This window comes from Podarcis bocagei (genome assembly GCF_964188305.1).
Source record: "Podarcis bocagei genome assembly, chromosome: 12".
Lineage (NCBI taxonomy): Eukaryota > Metazoa > Chordata > Lepidosauria > Squamata > Lacertidae > Podarcis > Podarcis bocagei.
Window position 1 is genome coordinate 13,384,146 of NC_138137.1, and position 23,655 is coordinate 13,407,800.

The 23,655-nt window shown below is 46.3% G+C and overlaps 1 protein-coding gene across 4 annotated transcripts in view; it reads right to left on the reverse strand.

The window, feature by feature from the left end:
* FYCO1 (FYVE and coiled-coil domain autophagy adaptor 1) overlaps positions 1 to 23,655 on the reverse strand; it is a 71,644-nt gene that overhangs the window by 35,090 nt on the left and 12,899 nt on the right. For all 4 annotated transcript variants that reach the window (XR_014000936.1, XM_081164326.1, XM_081164324.1 and 1 more), the window contains 7 exons: positions 15,723 to 15,829; positions 13,334 to 13,477; positions 10,909 to 11,002; positions 7,392 to 10,022; positions 6,133 to 6,225; positions 4,753 to 4,871; positions 812 to 979 (listed from right to left, as the gene is read on the reverse strand). Coding sequence is in view for 3 of the 4 variants with exons in the window: in XM_081164326.1 (XP_081020452.1) it covers positions 812 to 979; positions 4,753 to 4,871; positions 6,133 to 6,225; positions 7,392 to 10,022; positions 10,909 to 11,002; positions 13,334 to 13,477; positions 15,723 to 15,829 (3,356 nt within the window). In the remaining variant the exon portion in view is untranslated. The remainder of the gene's footprint in view (positions 1 to 811; positions 980 to 4,752; positions 4,872 to 6,132; positions 6,226 to 7,391; positions 10,023 to 10,908; positions 11,003 to 13,333; positions 13,478 to 15,722; positions 15,830 to 23,655) is intronic.

Consider the following 23,655-nt stretch of genomic DNA (forward strand, 5'->3'; position numbering starts at 1 on the left):
TCTTTAACAGCCTTAGGGCTGCAAGGCATTACTCAGTAACAGCATTTCTTGCCCTGCCAGGAACTGCTGTGATCCAACAAGTGGGCCTTCATAGTGAGTTATGGAGAAGGTCAAAAGTTTGAACCACTGCAGGCCCAAGGAGGCAAAGACCGTTCCTAAATAACGTCTTACTTCCTTGGAGCTGTGGTTGAAGTATTACACTTGGGTAAGGGTTTGGATAGGGACGTGGGTGGTGCTGTGGGTTAAACCACAGAGCCTAGGACTTGCTGATCAGAAGGTCAGCGGTTCGAATCCCCGTGACGGGGTGAGCTCCCGTTGCTCGGTCCCTGCTCCTGCCAACCTAGCAGTTCGAAAGCACGGCAAAGTGCAAGTAGATAAATAGGTACCGCTCCGGCAGGAAGGTAAACGGCATTTCTGTGAGCTCCTCTGGTTCGCCAGAAGCAGCTGAGTAATGCTGGCCACATGGAAGCTGTATGCCGGCTCCCTCGGCCAATAAAGCGAGATGAGCGCTGCAACCCCAGAGTCGGCCATGACTGGACCTAATGGTCAGGGGTCCCTTTACCTTTTAAGGGTTTGGAAAGTCTGTCACTTCCAGCATTCCACAAAAGACCATAATCATGATTATCCTAATATCCTGAACACCATTTGCTAAGAAGTAAACCCAACTGAGCTCAGTAGGAGTTACTTCTGATTTTGCTTGTTTAGGCTTACACTGTAATTTTTTCTTTAGTTCTGCTGCAGAACGTGCCAGGGATCAAAAGACAAGATTTTTCCATCCAGGTTAGAAATATTTAACAATAAAGCTACCAACCTGAGAAGTTCAATTAACCGTTCTTCAAGGAACTGCTTTGTTCTTGTTAGGTCATCGAGTTCAGCCAGTAATTTCCTTTCTTTGCTTTCTTGGTCTGCTCTCGTCTTGCTGAGTTTCTCGCAGTAGTCTTGAATTTGCTCATTTGCTTTGTTGACTTCCATTTGAGCCCTTAAATATATATATATCTATAATCTTTAACCATTCCTGACCTCAGTCATACCTCAATTAGTACTATGATTAATGTCTTTCCCACACAGCACAGCTATATCACAACATTGTTTCTAGTTTCCCTTCATTCTCAAGAGCATATAATGAATCATTAGAACCATGGCAGGTTTTCAAAATAATAATAATGCTAGCCGTGGAGGAGAGAGCTTGTTTTTCATCTGGGGGGGGGGTTAATTTCCATATATTAGACTTTTTAGATCTGGAGTCTTATTCTTTGTGCTGCAAATCTCAGCTGTTGCTGTGCTGGGGTCTCCTCAAACACCAGGAGCCAGCTGTTTGTTGGTGCTTGTGGAGAGCCCTGCAGAGTCCTGACAATCAGCTCCTAGGTGGACCTCAAAGTGCTATGACATCAGGTGTAGGGCAGGTGAGCGTGGCTTGACCAAAATGGCCTGGTGGGCCAAATGGAAATGTCTGGTGGACCAAATTAGGCCCATGGGTCGGAGGTTGCCCACCCATGCTGAAAGATAAACCGGTATTTCCGTACTTTTCTGTGTATTAGACCAGTGTTTCCCAACCACTGTTCCGCGGCACACTAGTGTGCCGCGAGATGTTGCCTGGTGTGCCGCGGGAAAAATTAAAAAATTCGAAAGATTTTTTTTAAAAAAAGTCAAATTTTCAATTGGGGCGCCGTCACTAGATGACCCCTGGGGTTCCCTCCCTCCCTCCCGCTCTGCGCCTCCCTCCTCCTCCTCCTCCTCCTCCTCCGGGGAGGCCCTTCCTGGCTCTCGGCCAAGGCTTGGCGGCTGCCACTCACTCACTCACTCGCTCGCCCACCCGTCCCTCCATCCCTGCACCCGGCCTCTCCCCCTCCGTCCCCGGCGCGGGGGCTGCCGGGATCCGTAGTCCCCTCGCCCTTGGGCTCCGGGGGTGCGCGAACTACGTTTCCCAGCGTGGCCTGGCGGGCCGGGCGTTTTGTTTGAAGCGCTCTTCTCCCGGCCATGGAATGAGCGCAGCGGCGGCGGCCGGGCGGGCAGGGGCTCTTCCGCGCAGCCCCCGCGCAGCCTGCCTGCGCCCCCGCGGAGATCGGGCGGCAGGATGGAGCCCGGGGATTCCCGCGGAGGCGGAGCGGCGGAGGCTGCCCCCCAGGTAGGGCTGCGTCGGGGTTTTTTTATTTTTGCAATGCTGCATCCGCGCCGGAGGGGACGCATCGGACCGCGGGGAGACCCCTTGGCGGGCGTGCAAGGCAATGCATGCGTGCAGGCGTTGCATGGAGTGCAGTGCAATGCAATGGCAACGCGGCGCCCTGCATGCATGCATGCAACTTCCACCGGCGCTCCGGACTTGGCAGGTGAGGGGGGTCCCCAGTGGGAGGCAGAGAGAGCCGGGAGGGCGAAGGGGAGCCGGGGGGGAGCAGCGCTGCTCCCCGAGCCGAGCCCGGGGGGAAACTTCGGCGTCGTTGCGCCGGGTGTTGGAAGCGGAGGCTGGCGGGGGCCCCTCACCTGCAAAACCTGGTCGCCTCTCATATATTTCGTGCATTGCATTCATCGCCCGCTTTCTCCTCCAAGGAGCTCCCGGGGGCGCGCGTGGTTCTCCCCGTGTTATCCTCGCAACAACAGCCCTGCGAGGTGGGTCAGGCGAGTGGCCCAAGGGAGCACCCAGGGATTGTCCTGGCCAGGTGGCGTGATTTGAACCCTGTTCTCTGCCCGGTCTTCGTCCTCATTTAGCCCCCACATGTGCATGACTGTGCATGACTGAGGTTTTCCCCCCTCGTCTTGGCTATGGTGTGAGTCTGTGCTGTTAATTAATGGGGTTCTGCCTTCGGAGAAGATGAGCCAGCCCTCAAGGAGGTGATTATGTAATTTGCTAGCAATTCATGTCCCTCCCAGCGTGACACTGCACGCTGACGTCACGGGGCTGTAATGGTGGTGTGCCTCGAGATTTTTTTCATGAAACAAGTGTGCCTTTGCCCAAAAAAGGTTGGGAAACACTGTATTAGACAATGTATAGATGGTATATTAAAGGCAAAGGGACCCCTGACCGTTAGGTCCAGAAGTGGCTGACTCTGGGGTTGCGGCGCACCTCTCGCTTTATTGGCCAAGGGAGCTGGCGTACAGCTTCCGGGTCATGTGGCCACCATGACTAAGCCGCTTCTGGCAAACCAGAGCAGTGTACGGAAACGGTGTTTACCTTCCCGCTGGAGCGGTACCTATTTATCTATTTGCACTTGGACTTGCTTTCGAACTACTAGGTTGGCAGGAGCAGGGACCGAGCAACTGGAGCTCACCCTGTCGCGGGGATCTGAACCACCGACCTTCTGATTGGCAAGTCCTAGGCTCTGTGGTTTAACCCACAGCACCACCCACGTCCCTTAGATTTTATATTACACCAGTGAAATTAGCTAAAATGTATAAGACAAATAATAAATGTTGGAAATGTAAAGAAAAAGAAGGAATATTTTATCATATGTGGTGGGAATGTAAAAAAGTAAAGAACTTCTGGGAAATGATATATAATGAGATGAAAAAGATGTTGAAATATACATTTTTTTAAAAAACCAGAAGCATTTTTACTTGGTGTTATAGGTCAGGACATTAATAGGCAAGATGTTAAATTGTTTTTATATGTAACAACTGCAGCAAGAGTATTGTTAGCCCAGAAATGGAAACAAGAAGAAATTCCGACGAAAGAAGAATGGCAGACGAAATTAATGCACTATGCAGAATTAGACAAAATGACAGGAAGGATTCGAAACCTGAGGGACCAGAGATTTACAGAAGATTGGAAGAAGTATATAAATTATTTGAAGAGCAACTGTATTCAACAAATTACGCTGGTAGGACTACAAGAAGTTTTGTAAGGAGAAATACATGAAGTGTTACAAAGTAGAAAAAGATAGAGATATTGGTTATGGGTTTGAAATGTAATAGGGAAGATAAGAAATGCATACTAAGAGATTAGATTGGAAAGTTTTCAGACAGGATTGATGGAAGTCAAAAATTTGAATAAGATGTAAAAGTATGTTTAATTACTGTTGAGAACGATATGTTAAAAAAAAAACCCTAATAAAAATCTATATATTAAAAAAATGACAAGGTTTTTTTAACTGTAAAAGAAGGATAAAAATTGGGGGTGGGTAGTCTTTTACACGGATAGTGATTTTTCTGGTGCTGGCGAATGGTTGCAGGCATGAGTCATAGCTTGTCAGCTGTGATTGGGTGGGAGAATGGAGTCTGCTGAGATTGCTGCTGTGGATTGGCTAGCGCTGCGGCAGTTGGGCGTGCGAATGCCGGCTGCTTTCAGTTCGCCGGCAGCTGCTCTGTTGCTTCTTCTGCACGTTTGGTAGCGTTTATCAGCCGGGTGAGTGTTTTTTGGCACCCCCCCCCCCCCGCAAATACCTCAAAAACTTTGGGCATTCCTCCCAAAAAACTCAACAACTTTGGGGGCAATCCTCCCCCAAAAAAGCTCAACAACTCTTGGCCGTCTCCCCCCACTTTCTAAAATTGTAGCCCCCCAAAATAGGGATCGTGTGATACAGGGGGGCGTGTTATACACAGAAAAATACGGTAATATCCTCCCATACCGATGATGGTGAGGTTGAGGTTAAGCAATAGCAGCTTGCCTAAGGCCACTGAGCGAATTCAGGGCAAAAAGATTTAACGGAGAACTTTCTGATTTGTAGCTTAGCCTCTAATTGGTCACTACGCTACATCAGCTCTCTTTGCACGATTTAAAACTTTTTATATAAAAAACAACAGGATAAACAAAGTTTCTACCTTTTTAGGTCTTCTTTAAGCTGTGTCACCTCCTCGTCTCTTTTTTGCTGGGCTGCTTTGTACTCTGTCACCTGATCCATGGCCAGGTCCAATTCCGTGCACAGATCTCTTTTCACAGCCTAGGAAGATGATTTTAAAAAGGTAAATAACAAAGAGATGTATAGAAGGCTTTTCAGATTCCATTCAAAATCTTTAATAAATTTGCTAACTGAGATCTGCACGGATGTGGTTGCAGGGTATATTCAAAGTGTTAACCTTTTGTTATCACCAAAGCTCTCTAAGGCTTTGGTGATATCTAAGTAACCACATCTCAGTAATCACCAACAGTGGAAGTAGAGATGCTGAGATCCAAGAGCTATTAGTAGAAAGCAAACTAATGGACACCCCATGACAGAGCAACATGTTTTTACAAGTTTTTTTTAAAAGAATTGTTATAGTTTTATGAACTGATAAAGCAATTTTAAAAATACATTCAACACAATATAAAACGATAAAAACTGTAACAATTCTTAAAAAAACACTTGTAAAAACGTTGCTTTTTGCCCTTTTAGCTGCAATCAAGTGTACAAAAAGAGTCAAAACACAATTAAAACACAAACTAAAACTCAATGGGTTGTTTGGAAAGCTAAAATCCAGATGGCTATATTCGTGCTGCAGTCTCTTATTTTCCAGTGTTTGGGCTCCTGTTTCAGCCAGAGGGCAAAAGGAAATCAGCTGGACCCTGGGGTGATGGCAGGGTGATAAATAATAATAATAATAATAATAATAATAATAATAATAATAATAATAATAATAATAATAATTTATATTCTGCCCTCCCCAGCCGAAGCCGGGCTCAGGGCAGCTAACAACAATAAAATAAGACAACATTTTAAAAACATTTCATTCAAAAAAAAATTACTTCAAATCAAATTGATGGCAACCATTGGGTAGAGTTCTGTGAGGATTGCCAAAGGAGGGAGTCAGGCTGTGCCCAAAGGCTTGGCGGAACAGCTCTGTCTTGCAGGCCCTGCGGAAAGATGTCAAGTCCCGCAGGGCCCTAGTCTCTTGTGGCAGAGTGTTCCACCAGATCGGAGCCCAATGATGTTACAGGGTGATCTATATGCATAAGGAGATCATATGCCAAGTTCTATGCAGCTTGAAAACAGGGTTCAAGGGCATATTATTTGTTTTTAAAAAATATGTATGCAAGCACAGAACATGCTGGCTTGCATCTCTGTATCTTGGCCATAGTTTCACCTCACCCACTTTTGCTGTATTCAGGTTCCTGTCTGTTAAGTGTCAGCGCATATTCACCATTGAAGCACACTGTCAGCCTCAGAGAGAGAGAGAGAGAGTTGCTTCAGTGAGTGTCTTATTTCAATCAGATCATGGACCAACCTGCAGTTCTTTGAGTGCTTCCTTTGCAACATGTGCTTGCTGGCTTTGCTCTTCAACTTCCTGCTTTAATTTTTCGCAGTCTTCACTGAGAGCCTGGCAGGACCCATAAAACACACATCAGCGTTGATTATTATTATTTTTAAAGAGAAGTTATCTGTTTGTCAAAACAAAGAGTTACACGGTTCCTCCCCTTCTTAAAGCCACATGCTTTAATAAATCCGAGGCTAATGATCACCCTTTTTAAACATTCAAAAGAATGTGTGTGTGTGTGTGTGTGTGTGTGTGTGTGTGTGTGTGTGTGTTTCAGAGGGGGTGTCAAACTGAGCTTCTAAGGATGCGCCGCTGAATATGCTTTGATACCCAGGTCGTGATCAGGAACGCTGAGAAGACAAGGGTTGATAATGGGGGAGGCGTTTAGACAGATTCAGCCAAAACATGCTGTGAAGTCCTTTCCAGGCCTTCATGCTAAATGTGCAGACACCAGGAGTGGAGGTGGTGGGGCCAATATGCAGGGATACCTGGTGAGAGAAGAATTTCCCCTCACCACTTTTCAACATACCTCAGGCCCAGTTGCTGTGCCAGGCTGGAACTGGCACAGGGATTGGGCCCAATCTGCCTACCACCCCAAATTGAACTGCTGTGAGTGGCCAGGCTACAGATGCAGCAGTAACTCTACCATTCCACAGAGCCTGGGCGGTGGCAGCGACAAATCTGGATTGCAAGTTTTCAGTGCTTTTAATTCTTCATTTGATGAGGATTCTCATAACCATGACACTATAATACAACCATTAAAGGTAAAGGGACCCCTGATCATTAGGTCCAGTCGTGGCCTACTCTGGGGTTGCGGCGCTCATCTTGCTTTTATTGGCCGAGGGAGCCAGTGTACAGCTTCCGGGTCATGTGGCCAGCATGACTAAGCCGCTTCTGGAGAACGAGAGCAGCGCACAGAAACACGGTTTACCTTGCCGCTGGAGCGGTACCTATTTATCTACTTGCACTTTGACATGCTTTCCAACTGCTAGGTGGGCAGGAGCAGGGACTAAGCAACGGGAGCTCACCCTGTCATGGGGATTCGAACCGCCGACCTTCTGATCAGCAAGTGCTAGGCTCTGTGGTTTAACCTACAGCACCACCTGTGTCCCAATACAACCATTACACAGGTCTAATCAGAAGTGCTTCTGAAATCAACAGGATGCCTTCTCAGGAAAGTGTGTGCAGGGTCTTATTTTAGCAATGAGGACTTGTTTACGTTAATTTACCTTAAGTTTTGTTTGGTGGTTTATGATTTCTGTGCTCAGTTGAAACTTGACTGCAGACAGCTCCTCTTTGCTGGTCTCTTGCAGCTTCTGGTGATGCTTCTCTGCCATCTCCAGCTGAGTTTGCAGGCTAGGGAGAGCGGCGTTGCAAACCCTAGACTCTTCCAGTTTGCTTTCCAATTCCTGTTTCTCCTGAGTGAGTCTTGAGAGATCAAGCTGAAGCTCCTCACGTTCTCTGGTGGCTTTATCCTTGGCAGTTCTGAGTTCCTCCATGAGCTGGGACAGTTTCTCTTCTGCTTCTGCCTTTTCAGATGTCAGACTGCAGATCTGAATGCCAAGCTCAGCCATGTCCGTGTTGGTCCTGTGGAGGAGGTCTTTGATCTCCACGTTTTCTGCATTAACTGCTTCCAAATACTGCTTGGCCTTGGACAGCTCCTCTGTGAGGCTCAGCACGTTCTCCTCCAGCTCCACCTTCTGCTGGGCTTCCTGGTCCCACTTCTTTTGCAGCACTTCCTCTCGCTGGCGACACTGAAGCATTTCCTTCACATGCTTTCTGTTGAGGACTTCGCCTTGCTCTTTCAGTTGCTGGGCCAGGGTCTTTTGCTCGCTCAGAACAGCCCTTCCAACATCCAACTCTTCTTGCAGCTTCTGCTGCTCTGCTGCTGCCTGTCGAAGCTTGGCTTGAAGGTCCACCATTTCCTCCTGAAGTCTCAACACCTCTGCCTGGTTGAGACGCAACTGTTCCTCCGAAAGGGCCAGTCTTGAAGCCAGTTCTTTGGCTTCTCTCTCCTGACAAGATGCCTGTTCCAACTGGGCATTCTCCACAGAAGCCTTCTCAGAAACAAGGGACTCAATCACCTTTGTCTGATGGAGGCAGGTTTTTTCTGCTTTTGCCTTTTCTGCCTCCAGGGCTTCCATCTTTTTCCTGCACCTCTCCGACTGTCCTTGTAGCTCCTTGCACTGGCTCTCCAAGTCTTGTAATGCTTCCTCTTTCTCTTTGAGCTGCAACTTCAGAGACCCTTCATATTCCCTTGAGGAGGACAGGCTCTTTTCCACCTGCAGGCCATGCTCTTTGGTGTTCTGGAGCTCTGTCTGCAGCGCAGTTAAGGACTCTTTGGCAGCTTCTTCACTTTTTTTCAGTTCTTGGTAATCAGCCTGCAGGGCATCCAGCTTTTCTCCCAGAACTTGGTTTTGCCTTGTGGCATTCTGCAGGTTTTCATCCAGCAGCTTGTTCTGTCCCCGGAGTTTCTTCTCCTTTTCATCCACGGACACCACAGAATCTTCAATCTGGCTTTGGAGCTGTTTCTCGGAGGCTCTCAGTCTGGCAGCCTCAGCCTCCAGAGAAGATTGAGAAGCATCCAACTCTCTTTGCTTCGCTTCTAGCTTCTGATTGGTTTGCTGCAGCTTTGCATTCTGAGACTTGAGCTTCTCGTTTCCTTCAGAGATCATTCTCAGTGAGGAGCTTTGCTCTGTGGCCTGTTCCTCCATTCTTTCTATTGTCTTTCTGAGATGCTCTCTTTCAGAAATAAGTTCTCTCTTTTGCTCTTCTAAGCTCTTCACTGTTTGACTTAGTTTCGAAAGCTGAATTTCCCTAAGTCCAAGTTGCTCCATCGTGTTTTTTACTTCTTCTTCCATTGTTGTTTTTGTAAGCGTGACCAAACTCTCAAGTTTTGTCTTCTCTTTCTTTTCCTCTTCAAGGCTTTTTTCCAAGGATTTTATGGACTCCAACAAACCTTTCAACTGGATTTGAAGATCAGCCACCTCATGGCCCTTTGCTGTTAATGCCTTCTGAAGGTCTGCCATTTTAGTTGCCATAGTTTCCAGATCACCACAAAGTTTTTCAGATTCTTCCTTGCAGTTGACAGTGAGGTTCGTCAGTTTTGATTCAAACTCTTTCTGTGCCTCCTCCTTTAACTGGAGTTGCTCTTCTGCGATCTTAAGCAGAGAAAGGTGTTTATTATTTAACTCCTCAGCATTGGCCTTTGCCTCTTCTGCTTCATTAAGCTTCTTCAGCAAATCCTCAATCTTCAGTGCAGACTCAAACTGACTGGTGGCTTGTTGTGCCTTTTCATTCATTAGAGCATTGGCTTTGACGACAAGTTCTTCATTCTTCTGCTCTCCTGACTGCAATTTGGCCAGAAGCTCACTGATACGGACATCCTTCGTGGACACCAAAGCCCTTGCAGCTTCCAGCTCTTGGTTCGAGAGAAGAAGCTTTGAGTCAGAATCCTTTTTCCCAGACTCCAGTTCCTCCAGCCTTGCACAGTATTCTTTTTGCTTCTCAACTGCATTCAGTTCTAATGTCTGCAGGCACTTCTGGAGGTCCTGAATGGTGTCCTGAGTGCAGTGGGAGATCTCACGCTGTTTCTCCACCTCCCCCAGCATTTTCCTTAGCCTGGAGTTCTCCTCGCTGATATTCCTGCTCTTCTCTCTTTCTGTTTGCGCTTGCTGCTTCTCAAAGCTGATGGCCGCTTTGAGCTCCTGGTTTTCCTTTTCTAGATGCTGGATCCGATCCTGCAGTTCTTTCTGCCGCAGTTCTGCCTGGTCCAGCTCCACGTGTAGCTCATCAAGGCCCTCAAGAGGCTCAGCAGTTAAAAAGCTATTCCCATTGGGGCTGGAGGGAATCTCTTGGGTCTAAGAAAATCAGAAGAAAAATGGTTTTAGTTAGAAGAAGAGATGCCTCTTTGGTATATATTGTATATTCAGCATTTGGAATCCACCTCAGATTAGTATGAAGAAGCCTCTGGCTAGGAAATCATCACAATATACAATTAAACCAGAACAGTAGGGCTATTATTTGCATCAACTTACAATGGCATGCAGCTAAATGAGGAACACAGAGTCAGTTCCTCTCAGGTGACCAATTAGAAAAATAACATCAAGTGGATTCTACCGTAATTTCCCCTTCGTATGTTCAGTCTAATGGTAAGGGGTCATTACACATAAGGAAGACTAACAGTAGCACTATTGCTGCTCTTATAAGGAAATGTTGCTGTGGCGTTTGCCTCCTAGGTGGGTCATAAGGAAAGGGTTAAATGAGTTTGATGTGATTGGGGAGAGAGAAACTGATAGGAGGAGTTAGAGTTAGAGTCGGTGTTGTGTGGAAGTTAGTTGAGAGTTGGGGAGTTGGAGAAGGAAGAGGGAGGATAAGTCTGTGGGTTAGTTGAATTGTGTTGTGTTGTGTGGGAGTGAAAGGAATTGTTAGGTGGAGTCAGATAGTTAGTTGGGATAATCAGTTTGAAGTTTTTAGGGATGTATAGGACATTAAAGGAACTAAGATTTAAGTAACTGACAAGAAAAAATAACTGAAACCATAAACTTGTTCATGCCTATAAAAATAAATTTGATTATTTGTTAATGTTAACAACTGTCTGGACTCCGTGTGTACCTAAGAGAAATGGGTTGGTGGCAGCGAAAAGGCAATCACAGTGGTGGCACAGGGATCAATAGACCATCAAACGTTCGGGGACCCTGTGTGATCGCCACAGTTGCACATGTAGTCATTTGTCAATATAATTACCTGCAAATAGCTGCTCACCAAACTACTCATGCTTGAAGTGCGGCTTGGAGGCCTCCACTGGTAAGCTGAGGAGCCAAATGAAGGCAATGTTCTCCTGCAAATGGAAGAGGGTTTTAATTATTTTAGAAAGTAAGAAACCACCACCGCCACCATGCACATATTTTGAACAGCTTCCGCCCTGAAATTATCTACTAAAAGCACATCCCTCCGTTTGCTCTGGCTTGGCATTATTACCCCCCGTTACAATGTGAGGTGCTGCTTTCTGCCTAGCAGCACTATACATGGACCTTCTTCCCCTCTGTTCCAACAAAACAAGAGAACTTCCTCGACTACACCATCAAAGCAGCAAATTTGTACATACAATAATGGAACAGAGAGGAACTGACCCTCAAATTCTACAAAAGCTGACCCTGAATGCTCTTCAGAAGCAGGGTAATAATTTGCATTTGTGCTGCTGGTTCCAAACTGCTGGGGAAATCAGAGTTTACATGATAATTTATTCTATTTTTGTGGTGAGGTTTTAAATTGAAGTCCTTGGTGTATAGGGGCATAGAAACTGAGGGTAGATATTGATAAGGGTTCATCCCAAAGGTGCAGATTCCTTTGTGATCGACTATTTGGAGGCCCCATGCCAATGGTGGGTGGAAATGTAGGAAAAGGTAGGCAGGGCAACGGCTACATTCTGGCCAAGTGAAAGTCAGCAGTTTCTGCGCACACACTCTGCCATCCAGGAAAGCAAAAAGCATTACTGCAGCTCAAGGACACAGCCCAGGCAGGCAAAAGCACTTGAGGAGGGAAGAGAGCAGGGCCAGTGATTACTGTGGCCTGGAGATAGCTCCAAGGGCTGAACTGAGTGTCCTCGAGAGTCACATTCAACCTGCAGACCAGAGGTTCCCATCCCTGATATAGATAAATAAGATGCAATGTGTTGTATGTGGGGCTGCTTTGAAGACATCTTGGAAACTGCAGCTGCTGCACAATTCAGCAGCCAGGGCTTTTCCAGTGGTGTCTCCCCATTTATGGAATGCTTTCCCAGGGTGGCATGCCTAGAGTCATCATTATCTGCCTTGGGGAACCATGCAAAAACATTCTTGGTCTTCCAGGCTTTTGCATATTAATCTCCCGTTTTTCTTTTAGTGGGGTTAAGTTGGATCTGCTCTTTTTTCGATTATTTTATTCTTGTTTTTGCACTTCTTAAATGTTAATAACAATGATGGTGATGATGCTGTTCCAACCTGCAGGACAATACAATTGATAGTACATCAATTATACCCCATGTACACAGAGCTATCAGCAATGCTTATGAACTATGACCATACACTGCAAATGGCAACAAAGAGGGACATGTTATCTCTTCCACTGGATAAAATAAATTAACATCAGCATAATGAAGCTTGAACAGATTCGCTATTTATTAATAAAAGGGGGGAAATGATGGGGGAAATGTGTTGTGACCTTTATTTCCATTAAGAGGAATTTATTCGCTGCCCAGCAAGCCCCTCAGAATTAATGCACCTCTTATTCAATTGTCGAAAGTCAGAGGACATGAGCAGAAGATGCTATCTCGCTGTAAGAGCTGGATGCGACACACCAAGTCATATAAATTCATAACCATGATTAAAAAGAGTGTCGTTGCTAATTTAGTCATTAGGTCTAGAAGCAAATCTATTTTCTGCTGGCCATTTGGTGGTCTCATCTGACATGACACGTCAGAAGGACTTCATAGAACATTGATGGAGCGGCAGGGTGATCAGTATAATACCCACAGTAAGTTTCATCTGACCCACGATTCAAATACTGAAGTTTTAATATATTCTAAAGTCCCAAAATGTTTTATTAAAGCTGTCAGATGGCAATGGTGGTTGCTCGTGAGTAACCAGGCAGGACTCTGACCTGTCTTTTACAGGTTTTATTTTGGTGCAAAACTATTTACAGTGCAGAACCACAAAGTTCATGTCTGCCTCAATCTCTAGCAGAATCCGGGAGTGGTCCCTTCTGGGTCCTCCCCCAACATAAGAACTTAGTCACCCCCAGCCGTTTCCTTACTTCTTTGCGTTTCACCCCTCTGCGCAAGGAGGAAGACGGAAGAGGCGTGTTTCCCTCCTGGCCAACTTGGCCAGGAGCGGTGCTGAGGCTCCCCGCAGCATCCTCTAGCCCTTTCCCCTCCTTTACCCCAGAGGTGTGGCTTTCCCCACCCTCAGACTGATGAGGGGGTGGCGCTGGGGCTCCCAGCAGCATCCTCTGGTCCCTTCCCCTCTTCCCCACTGGAGGGGTGGCTTTCCCCACCGCAGGAAGAGGAACTGCTTCGCAAGATTTTCGGAGGTTCCCTGTATCCCAATGACCCCCTGCCTCCCTTCCCTGTTCCGATGGCAGTCCCCTGACAAAAGCGTACAAATTATAGAAATTAACAGCTGGTTTGTATTACCTGGCAAACGTGGGCCATGCTGAGTCTAAGTCATAGCCTCTAGACACCAGATCAAACTGAACCTCTGTGAGTTCGTAGAGGTGACCAACAATATCAGAACTCATTTTTGAATTCAGGAAGGGACTTCTTGCATAGTACCAGTCACTAAAGAAACAAGGATTGCAGTAAGTAAGCAAAAAGCTCATATCGATAATTGTCAACAAGTTGCAAGTGAATATCAGGACTACTGCATTGTTGATTACGGTATGTATTTCCCCAAAATGCTGCGTGGTTCCATTTTCATCGCAGCTCTTCTACCACAAATGAAAGAGCTGCTCCACAGGGAATCCTTGCATGAGTCCACAGCATACAATTCTACAAAACGAGTTGAAACGAAGTCCCAGTGAAAAGGATGGAGGAGACTTCAGGTGAAGTCCTAACTTCTCCCTCCACTCTGTGGAGCAGAGGGGTCACGACTGCATCCATAACCCTTGCACTCATGGCAGAAGGGGCAGGGGCAGTATGATCGGTCCTGGATCGCACAACAGCAATGAGACTGCCTCAGGACCAACAGATCCTGGCCTGGCTCAACCCCACCCCATCCTTGGAATGTTGTGTTTTGGGGCTTTCTATTGGCTCCCACCAGCGAGTCACCCTCCTGCACACTGGAAGCTGGCAGGAGATCAACCAAGCCAGGACCCATCACAGGCTTAATGGAAGACATTTAGACTGTATGCAGCACACCCCACATATTTCACACATTCTGTTTACTTCATTCCCCTGGCTGACATTTAGGGTACGCAGAGACAGTCTTTTCCCCTTGCATCCCGCAACAATATTTGAGACATATCAATATTCTTTTCAGGATTGACATCTTTAGTTACTAGGGGCTATAAAAATGTAACCGCAAGAGATGTTTTAAAGGACATTTCACTGTTGCAAAGTAACAATGAATGTGTCCAAGATCAGCTCTTTAAAACTAGATGCAAATTTTACTCCCCCCACCCATTAAGAAATACCTCCCCAACGACACGCTCACACCAAAAAAGATGCCCCAGTCTGTGCGATACGAAAACAACTAACAACTCTCAGTCAATTAACTGGCTAGTTAGAGTCAGCAATTTAAACTGGGAAGCACGTTAAAAAACAAACAAACAAATTGTTAAATGGTCTTAATGTCGCGTATAAGGTGGTGCCCACTTGCTGCAATACATCACCAAAAAAGGAACACCCCTTTTAGTGTGAAAATATTGTTCTGTATGCAAATAAAATAAATTAATCAGTTGAGTGAGGCTCAGATTTTTTTAAAGCAGGAGACAGTTCTATAATGGATTGTGTCATGAGGTTTGTTTACTTTTGCAAGTTGTGATGATGGCCAGCAGCTTAAATAGCTCTAAAGGGTGGGGGGTAGACAAATTCATGAAGGTCTAAGCTATCAATGCCTATTTGTCATGAACCCTGGACTAGATAGGGGGTCAGATCCAGAAGGGCTTGTGTTATGTTAGAGACAATTTCATCTAGTTCGCGATGGCTTCATTGTGCACCTGACGTAATAGGTGTTGGTCTCTGTGGTGTTTGCCCTCCTAGGTGTGTGACATCATGCTGGGTTCATAAGGAAAGGGTTAACTAATTGTAAAATGACAAACCAATGGGAACCCAAGGGGAGGAGTTAGCGTTAAGAGTTAGGGTGGTTGAGAAGACAGTCTGGAGTTAGAAGAGACAGAGAGGTTAAGTCTGTGGGTTGGCTAGTCTGATGTGAGAGAGTGAGAGAATTTGATAAGAGGAGTCAGTCAAACAGTTGAGATAATCAGTCAGAAGGTATTAGGAAGGTATAGGCCGGTAAAGAAACTAAAGTTAAGATACTGACAGGAATATTATCTGAGAAACCATAAACTTGTTAATGTTTATAAAATAAACTTGTTTATTTGGTTCACTTTTAACAACTGTCTGGACTCAGTGTGTACCCGAGAGTAACGGGTTGGTGGCAGCGGGGAAGTGAGCACAGTGGTGGCACAGGGATCAATAGACCGTTAAGCGTCCAGGGACCCTGTGTGATCGCCACAGCCTCCAAAGTTTGTAGCATCTTAAAAAGACTTTATGTCCTTTTCTAAATCAGGCATTCAGAGGAATAAGTCATCTCACATTTGTAATCACTGCTACAATAAAACGCATAACCAAATGATTTTCTCAAAAGTCCCTGGCCACCGGCCAATTAAAACCACACACTTGGTGGTTCCTGTTAATGGTTCACCACTTCCCATTCCCACCGTTGCAATTCCCATTTCCTCTTTTCACCTTCTCGGTTTTCTTAGCAGAATGCAAAGCTACTAACAGAGACAGTTGTTATAAAACCACTGTACCATTTGGTAGACATCCTATAAATGTTGAACAAAACAACAGCAACATTTACCTTGTTACTTTGGTATTCATAAAACACTGCTGCAAAGTGTCTGCAAGCCTTTGGTGTACTAAGGAGTAACGGAGAAATGCCCTGCCCTTACCAAGGGATGTTCTCAGCTGGGGGTGGAAAAGACAATCACAGAAAAAAAGTGATAATTAGGACATAATGATCAGTAATAAAAATAAAAATTCATTTGTACCCCACCCTCCCCGGCAGGAGCCCAGCTCAGAGCAGCTAACATCATATACATAATACAATATGCATAAAAACAAGCAATCAATCAATTAAAAATGCATCCCAAAATTAATTCAAATAAATTAAAGTTAAAGTTAAAACTGGACAAATGACAATCCTCAGGTTAAAATTGCAAGTGGTTAATATTCGCCAGGACCAACTGTTTCCACTGATATTATAAGGACCTGTGAGTGGGCTGGGAAACCTCCTTTGCACTTGTTCTTCTACAAAGAGAAAATGAGTCAGGCTGAACCCTGACCAAAGGCCTGGTGGAACAGCTCCGTCTTGCAGGCCCTGCGGAAGGATGTCTAAACTTGCAGGGCCCTGGTCTCTTGTGAGAGAGTGTTACACCAGGCCGGGGCCACATTCTACCCAGCAAGTGTTTAGCATTAAAAACCAGAAGTCAGCAAAGTACCGTATTTTTCGCTCTATTGGACGCACCGGACCACAGGACGCACCTAGTTTTTAGAGGGGGAAATCAAGGAAAAAAATATTATCCCCCCCCCAGCCCCAAAGAGCAACGGACAGGCTGCATGCAGCCTGTCCACTTCTCCCAGAGCTTCTCGGGGCTGCGGGGGAAGCCCGGGTTTCCCCCCCCCCCAGCCCCAAAGAGCAAAGAAGCCAAGACAGTGCACGGGATCCATAGCCGCGCAACCTCTCCAGCCAGGAGCTAAACCTCTCCAGTGCAGCTAAAGAAGACAAGGCAGCAAGCGCGATCCATCCCGCTCACTGCCTTGGCTTCTTCTTTAGCCTTGCACAGCATCTTTAGTCTTGTGCAACGGGATGGATTGTGCCTGCTGTCCACTGGGGCTGGACTAGATGACTCCTGGGGTTCCCTTCCAACCCTGCAATTCTATGACCTCGGAAGGTGTTTGGGGTCTCCACCACTGGAGGCTTTTAAGCAGCGGTTGGGGGACCATCTGCCTGGCGTTCTTTAGCTGTGATTCCTACATTGTGAGGGGGCTGGGCTAGATGACCCTTGGGTGGCCCTCCCAACTCTATACAGTCCTACAGTTCTGCGGCAGGAGATCCACAGCCACTTCACACAATGCCCACTCCCAATTTTCATCTGAGAGACATGTGTCTCTCAGTACCCCCCCTACCTGCCACACTTCCCCCACCCCACTTAAGCTGAGGGAATTCCTGCCCAGAGAAACTCCCAGCAATCAAGGAGGAGGAATCCGCTGCAGCCTGAGCAGCAGAGGATCCATGGTCCCCTTCCTTCCCTCCTCCGTAGTTGCTTTGAAGGAGGAAAGTGGGAGAGGAGCTGCTTATACGAGTGTAAGCTGCTCCCCTCCCACTTTGCTGCTTCAAAGGGAGCCCGGGAGGAGGGAATCTGCTGCAGCCTTGAGCAGCGAAGAGGATCCATGGGTCCCCTCTTTCCCTCCTCCGTAGTTGCTTTGAAGGAGGAAAGTGGGAGAGGAGCTGCTTACACGAGTGTAAGCTGCTCCCCTCCCACTTTGCTGCTTCAAAGGGAGCCCGGGAGGAGGGAATCTGCTGCAGCCTCGAGCAGCGAAGAGGATCCATGGGTCCCCTCTTTCCCTCCTCCGTAGTTGCTTTGAAGGAGGAAAGTGGGAGAGGAGCTGCTTACACGAGTGTAAGCTGCTCCCCTCCCACTTTGTTGCTTCAAAGCAATCACGGAGGAGGGAATCCGCTGAAGCCTCCAGCAGCGGGGGATCCATGGTCCCCTTCCTTCCCTCCTCCGTGGTTGCTTTGAAGGAGGAAAGTGGGAGAGGAGCTGCTTACACGAGTGTAAACTGCCCCCCTCCCACATTGCTGCTTCAAAGCAATCACGGAGGAGGGAATCCGCTGAAGCCTCCAGCAGCGGGGGATCCATGGTCCCCTTCCTTCCCTCCTCCGTGGTTGCTTTGAAGGAGGAAAGTGGGAGAGGAGCTGCTTACACGAGTGTAAACTGCCCCCCTCCCACATTGCTGCTTCAAAGGGAGCCCGGGAGGAGGGAATCTGCTGCAGCCTCGAGCAGCGAAGAGGATCCATGGGTCCCCTCTTTCCCTCCTCCGTGGTTGCTTTGAAGCAGGAAAGTGGGAGAGGAGATGCTTACACGAGTGTAAGCTGCTCCCCTCCCACATTGCCGCTTCAAAGGGAGCCCGGGAGGAGGGAATCTGCTGCAGCTTCCCCCAACTCCCGCAGAAGCCGCCCGCTCTTTAAAGGGGCTGTGCGGCTTCTCCTGGCTTTTCTGGGAGGTGGGGGGATTCCCCCACCTCGTAGAAAAGCCCGCAGGAGCCGCGGAGCCTTTAAAGAGGGTGCCGCTCTTGGGGGCTTTTCCCCCAGGAGGGAGAAGGGACTGCTGCAGCCAGTCAGTCCCTTCTCCCTCCTAGAGAAAAGCCCGCAAGAGCGCACGAAGCTTGCGTGCGGCTCTTGAGGGCTTTTCCCGCCTGCCTCCCCCCTGCATTCGCTCCATAGGACGCACACACATTTTCCCTTGCTTTTTAGGAGGGAAAAAGTGCGTCCTATGGTGCGAAAAATACGGTAATCTCTAGTCTTACATTGATAGGGCTGGAGTTGTTAGACAATCACGAACCTTACACTAGGTCCTTATTTTTTTTGCAAGCAAGTGGGGAGATTGCCTGAAGTCTAGGCCACATCAACATTGTCAAAACCTAACTGAGAAGAGAAAGCACTGGGGTCTCAAATGAAAATTCGGCCTTCAGCCTTCCCAGAATATTGAAAAGGTTCTCTCTCACCTCCCCCTGCAACTTCATTCTTGGAGAAGATGGATGAAAATGTTATCTGTAGAAATCATAGTACTTTCACACTTCGCCATTCTCCACATGGATCATGTCTAAACACCTCTGGATTTTACTCAAGAAGGTCAGGGGAAACATTAGTCATATCCCACACCAATTTCCATGCAGTTCTCCCTTTGCCATTGAAGTGGGAGATTCTAGTGAAGCTGGGGGTGGTTTTCAAGAGCTATTGGGCCAGATTCAACTAAACAGCCATGGGAGCAGGAGCTAGCACAAAGAGTCCAACTAGTGCAGCGGGAGCCACCACAGAAAAGGCCCATTCTTGTGCTGTGGCCCTTTGGACATCTCACGGAGGAGGCAAACAGTGAAGGGCCTCAGATGATTATCACAGAATTTGGGTTGGTTCATTTTGGGAGAGGCGATCTTTGAAGTATTGGAAACATGCATTTTACAAACTTTGCTGCATTAAATGTGCATCCTGTAGTTGACCTCCTTCGTAATGTTTTATTTTGAAATCTTAAGATAAAATTTTAGTTTCCTGTTAATTATGTTGCTCTGAATGTATATTTTATATTTGACTTTCTTCAGTAGTGTTCTATTCTGGATTGTTTTATTTGATGTTTGAATGTGTTGTAAACCAGTCTGAGATTTTCCCCCTTAAAAATATAAAGTAGTATAGAAATGAAATTAATAAATAATAATAATAATAATAATAATAATAATAATAATAATAATAATAATAGATTCTTCTAAATACTATGCTTCCCTAGCTCATTATGTTTAACCCTTCTCAACTTGGTTTCACCATGATATTCATCTATTGGACATTGCAACTCCTGTTTGTATACATGAAATCAAAGATTTACTAGCAGACTTAGTAAACATATCTCAAACCCCTTTAGAAGCATCCTCTTAACTAATCTAATCTATCAATTAACAGCAAGCGGCTGTGGGTGACTCTCCATAGACTTGCCACTTATTCTTGCTATCCTTCTCAAAAGGCAAAGATGGAGGAAGGTTTAAGCTGAAACAAAATAGTAGCCTAGCTCTGGTAGGCTTCAGGCCTGAAGAACAGGATAGAAGTCTACTAACTAATATGGGTTGGGTGTATAATGCCACCTACAGGCCTAAGCACTGAGTTTGGAAAAAATCTTGCCTAAATGAAGGTGGGACGCTGTCAATAAGAATATGGAGAAAGTAAAGCACTGCAGGAGACTGAATGGATGGTTCAAGGCAGATAATTCTCCTTCAATAAGGAAAAAAGAAAGAGTAGGCAAATTCATGAACGCTTGCTCTACCAAGGGCAGCCACTGCCAACCTTGTGCCCTCCAGATGTTTTGGACAGCAGAATCCTGGAATAGATTAATAATCTTTTGTTCTTCATTTAAACTGTAACATCACTATCCCTTGAACTACAATTTGGGGGTCCTCCTCTGTTCCCTCAGCCAATAAAGCGAGATGAGTGCCGCAACCCCAGAATCAGTCACAACTGGACCTAATGGTCAGGGCTCCCTTTACCTTTACCTCTGTTAACGAAACTGCTGTAATGTCCCATTCATTGCAATGTCCTTGCTACCTACTGCCAGGTAAGCCTGCTGGGGGGAGATAAGGACAGTCAGCTGTCCTTGAGAAGAGTCAAGCCCAGTAACTACAGCAGCCACCTCTATTTCTCCCCAAATGCTTCTGCCAGTGGTTCTCTGGGGCCCAGCATTGCATTGCAAATGGGCACTTTGTTGGGGGGCAAGACCGAGAGCAATTTGGAGGAAAAGAGAAACCTGCAGCAGTCCAGCCTTAGGCTTCAGCAACGGGGCTTTAAAGGTTATTGAAAAAGCAGGGCCACACACATCAACATTGCTGGGTGGAAGATACCTTGCCAAAGGCCTCCATCAAATCTGAAGCCAGGCCAGAAGACCTCGTTTAAGACCTCGTAATATCTTTTAACATCATTTATATTACAGTATATTACTTCCTAAGCAATTGCTATCCTGTTGTTATTGTGGAAAATGAGGAGCTAATACAGGAGCTAGTTAGAATACTAGATTTAAACCCTTCCTGTAGGAGTTTTGGTTTAAATCATTCTGATGGTGCCCAATGGTTCGAGGCAGAGTGCTGCTTTGTGAAAAGGGCACTAAGATTTGCTACAGGGCATCCAGATGAAGTTATCCTCCCCCTAGTTGTTTTCAGCTCAAAGAAGAATATAAGGCATTGCTGTTTTGCTCAAAACTGTCACAGCTAACTTTACTCGGAGTCACTGCTTCTAAATGCTTATCTCAAGAATGTTTCAAGAAACTTTTGGCAGCTGGTTTCAGAAGCTCTGTGCTCTTGATCTCAAGCTCCAAACCATGATATTTTGGCACAGGTCTGGGAGGGACATTTTAGACCCATCTTTATGGCCCCAGATGGACTTGCATCTGATGCTGTACTTGCAGGCATACCAAAGTGGAACCTTGTTACTATAAATAGAAGTTATTTCTATAAGCAAATCAGCTTACGACTGGGAAGGCTCTAGGGATATATTGTAGCCCTGTGGAGCTTATTAAACTAAATCACCATTATTGGCTGCCCTTTTTGCTACAAACAAAGCTCTGGGATGATTTCTTCTAGTTAGGAGAATGCAACAATAGTACCCATCTTCAGAAATGGCCAAGTCAATGATCCAGGAAACTTTACATCCATTATCTTGTTATCTATTACGGGACACCATATACTAGGTACGATGAACTCATTTTTTTGAGTTCAAGAATCTACTCGCTGACTCTCAAGAGGCATCTAGAAAGAACAGCTCAATTCAATATAATTATTTTGGGTTTTCTCATCACACTGAAAAATATGCAGGGGTCCTTTTTATTGTCTTTATGGATCAAAAGGAAGCTTCCGAGTTCCGTCTCGGGTTAAGCTATGGCAGAACCTGGACAACATTCCTGCTGATGATAAAAGACTTTTCTATCTCATGACGGTTTGCATAGTAAGTCTTTTACAGATTAGATGTTGCAATCACGGACAGCTCACCCAGAATATCCTCATGTCAAAGGGAGTTAAGCAAGGCTTCTTAATCTGTTCTTAAATGAACTTGAAAATGTCTTAAATGACCAAAACCAAGCAATAGGAAAGCTTGTATTCTACTTTATACCAATGCTGCTATTATTCTTTCCACTCCAGACCCGGGATAAGGCAGCTAATGTCTTAAGTTTTCATTTTATTGCAAGCTCCATTGTCCAAAGATCAGCTAGACAATAAAAGATTTTGGTATTTTAAAAGAAGTTTTCGCAGTGTAGTTGGGTGTTAAACCACTAAATTATAGAATAGATTAAAATTTCCACTATTTGGGGGTGGTATTCTGGCAAACCCTGGCACCTGATGGAAGTTCAGTGCAGGTGGGAGTGTAATAGCAGGATCCAGCCCATCATAACACCCTTGCTTCTTAGGAAGCTTCAGTCAGTCATTCTACTACATTGTTTCTTTTACACCAAAGGGGGTCAGTATATTCCTGAAGCTATTCATTGTCAGTTCTCAGATAGCAGCTGCGTAAAGGAGCTGAGAAGGGAGTGTCATCAAATTGAAAATGCAACCAAGCTATTTTTTCTTGTGTTTCTTTACATATACCTAGTTATATTATTAGAAGCAGGGCAGTGCCCTTTTGAGAGCTTGGTTAGCAGTCTTAAAGCTTTGGCTTAAGATCTTTAAGATGGTAGCAGGGCTGCCTAAGTATTTACCTGAGGATAGCCACTGTAGACAAAGTCTGTTGCCTCAAAAAGCTTGTTGCACTGAACTGCGAAACCCTATTCCCTTCTTCAAATGGGATTTGATTCTGCATTAGCCCCAGTAAATAAAAGCCTCTGGGATGTTTCCTTACAACACCTTTTGGCTCACACATGCTACGCCACTGTCTTATGATGCTCCTTTTCAATTGCTGCTTACTTTAAGGATCTATATGTAGCCACTGGCATTTTACTCTGGCCAGATTCAAAGTGTTGCCATCTCAAATGCTTTGCAGTAGATTTGCTGGTGTTCCCCTTTCCTAAGACAGATGGAATCTGTGTGTCAGGGAACTGCCATCGGAGCATCAGGTGGTGGAGGGGCTCAGGGAGGAAGAAAGAGACTCAACAGCTGAAGCAGGAACCAGCAGGGGGAGGAGTGGATCTCTGAGGGAATGCGAGCAGGAGGGAGGGCTCAGAGACGCTTCCAGCGAGAACAGTGGGGAGGTATCTGAGTCTCCCATAGGGAGACCCACACCTCGCCGGAAACTGTCACGCCGTGAGTCCAGGAGACGCGTTTCCGTTAAGGAGCTTCTTTGCTGGAAGCGCTTCCGCAGACAGCCACTGTCAGACTCTACGAGTGACTAAGAGCAGACATGTTTGAGGAGCTCTGTCACACACAGAGGTTTGTGGAGCCGCACAAACTCTGAGGGAGCACGATTTTACGCACAAGCAGCTAATCATCCCATTACAGCAGTCTGACAGTCTCTGTACGCTGCCTGTGCAGGAGAAAGCATCATGAGCGACCCAGCCGGAACCGGAGGAGCAGGGGTTGGAGCTGGTCCAAGCTTGGAAGAAAGATACCGAGCGTTGGAAGTCCAACTTGCGCTGCAGACGGCGAGGCTTGAGGAGAGAAGGGCTCAGGATGCAGACAAGAAGGGGAGAGCCACTCAATTCCCCAGAAAGGTACCAGGATTGGTGCAGAAGTTTGGGGGGGACCCCAAGGATTACCATGCCTTTAGGACAGAGATGCAATATGCCATTAATGTGCAGTTTGATGAGTTCCCTGATGAGGAATCGCGAGTTGCTTTCGTAATTGGGCATCTTGAGAAAGGGGCGCGGGACTGGGTTCGACCCCTAATGGCAACGCACAATGACGTCCTAAAGGACACGATGAAGTTCTTTCGTGCAATGGATATCATGTTTTCCAGCGATATTGAGGAAGGGGTGGTGCGCAGACAGCTAATGGCTTGCAAGCAGGGAAGCCGATCTGTCCGTGAGTACTGGACTGAGTTTACCATGCTGGTT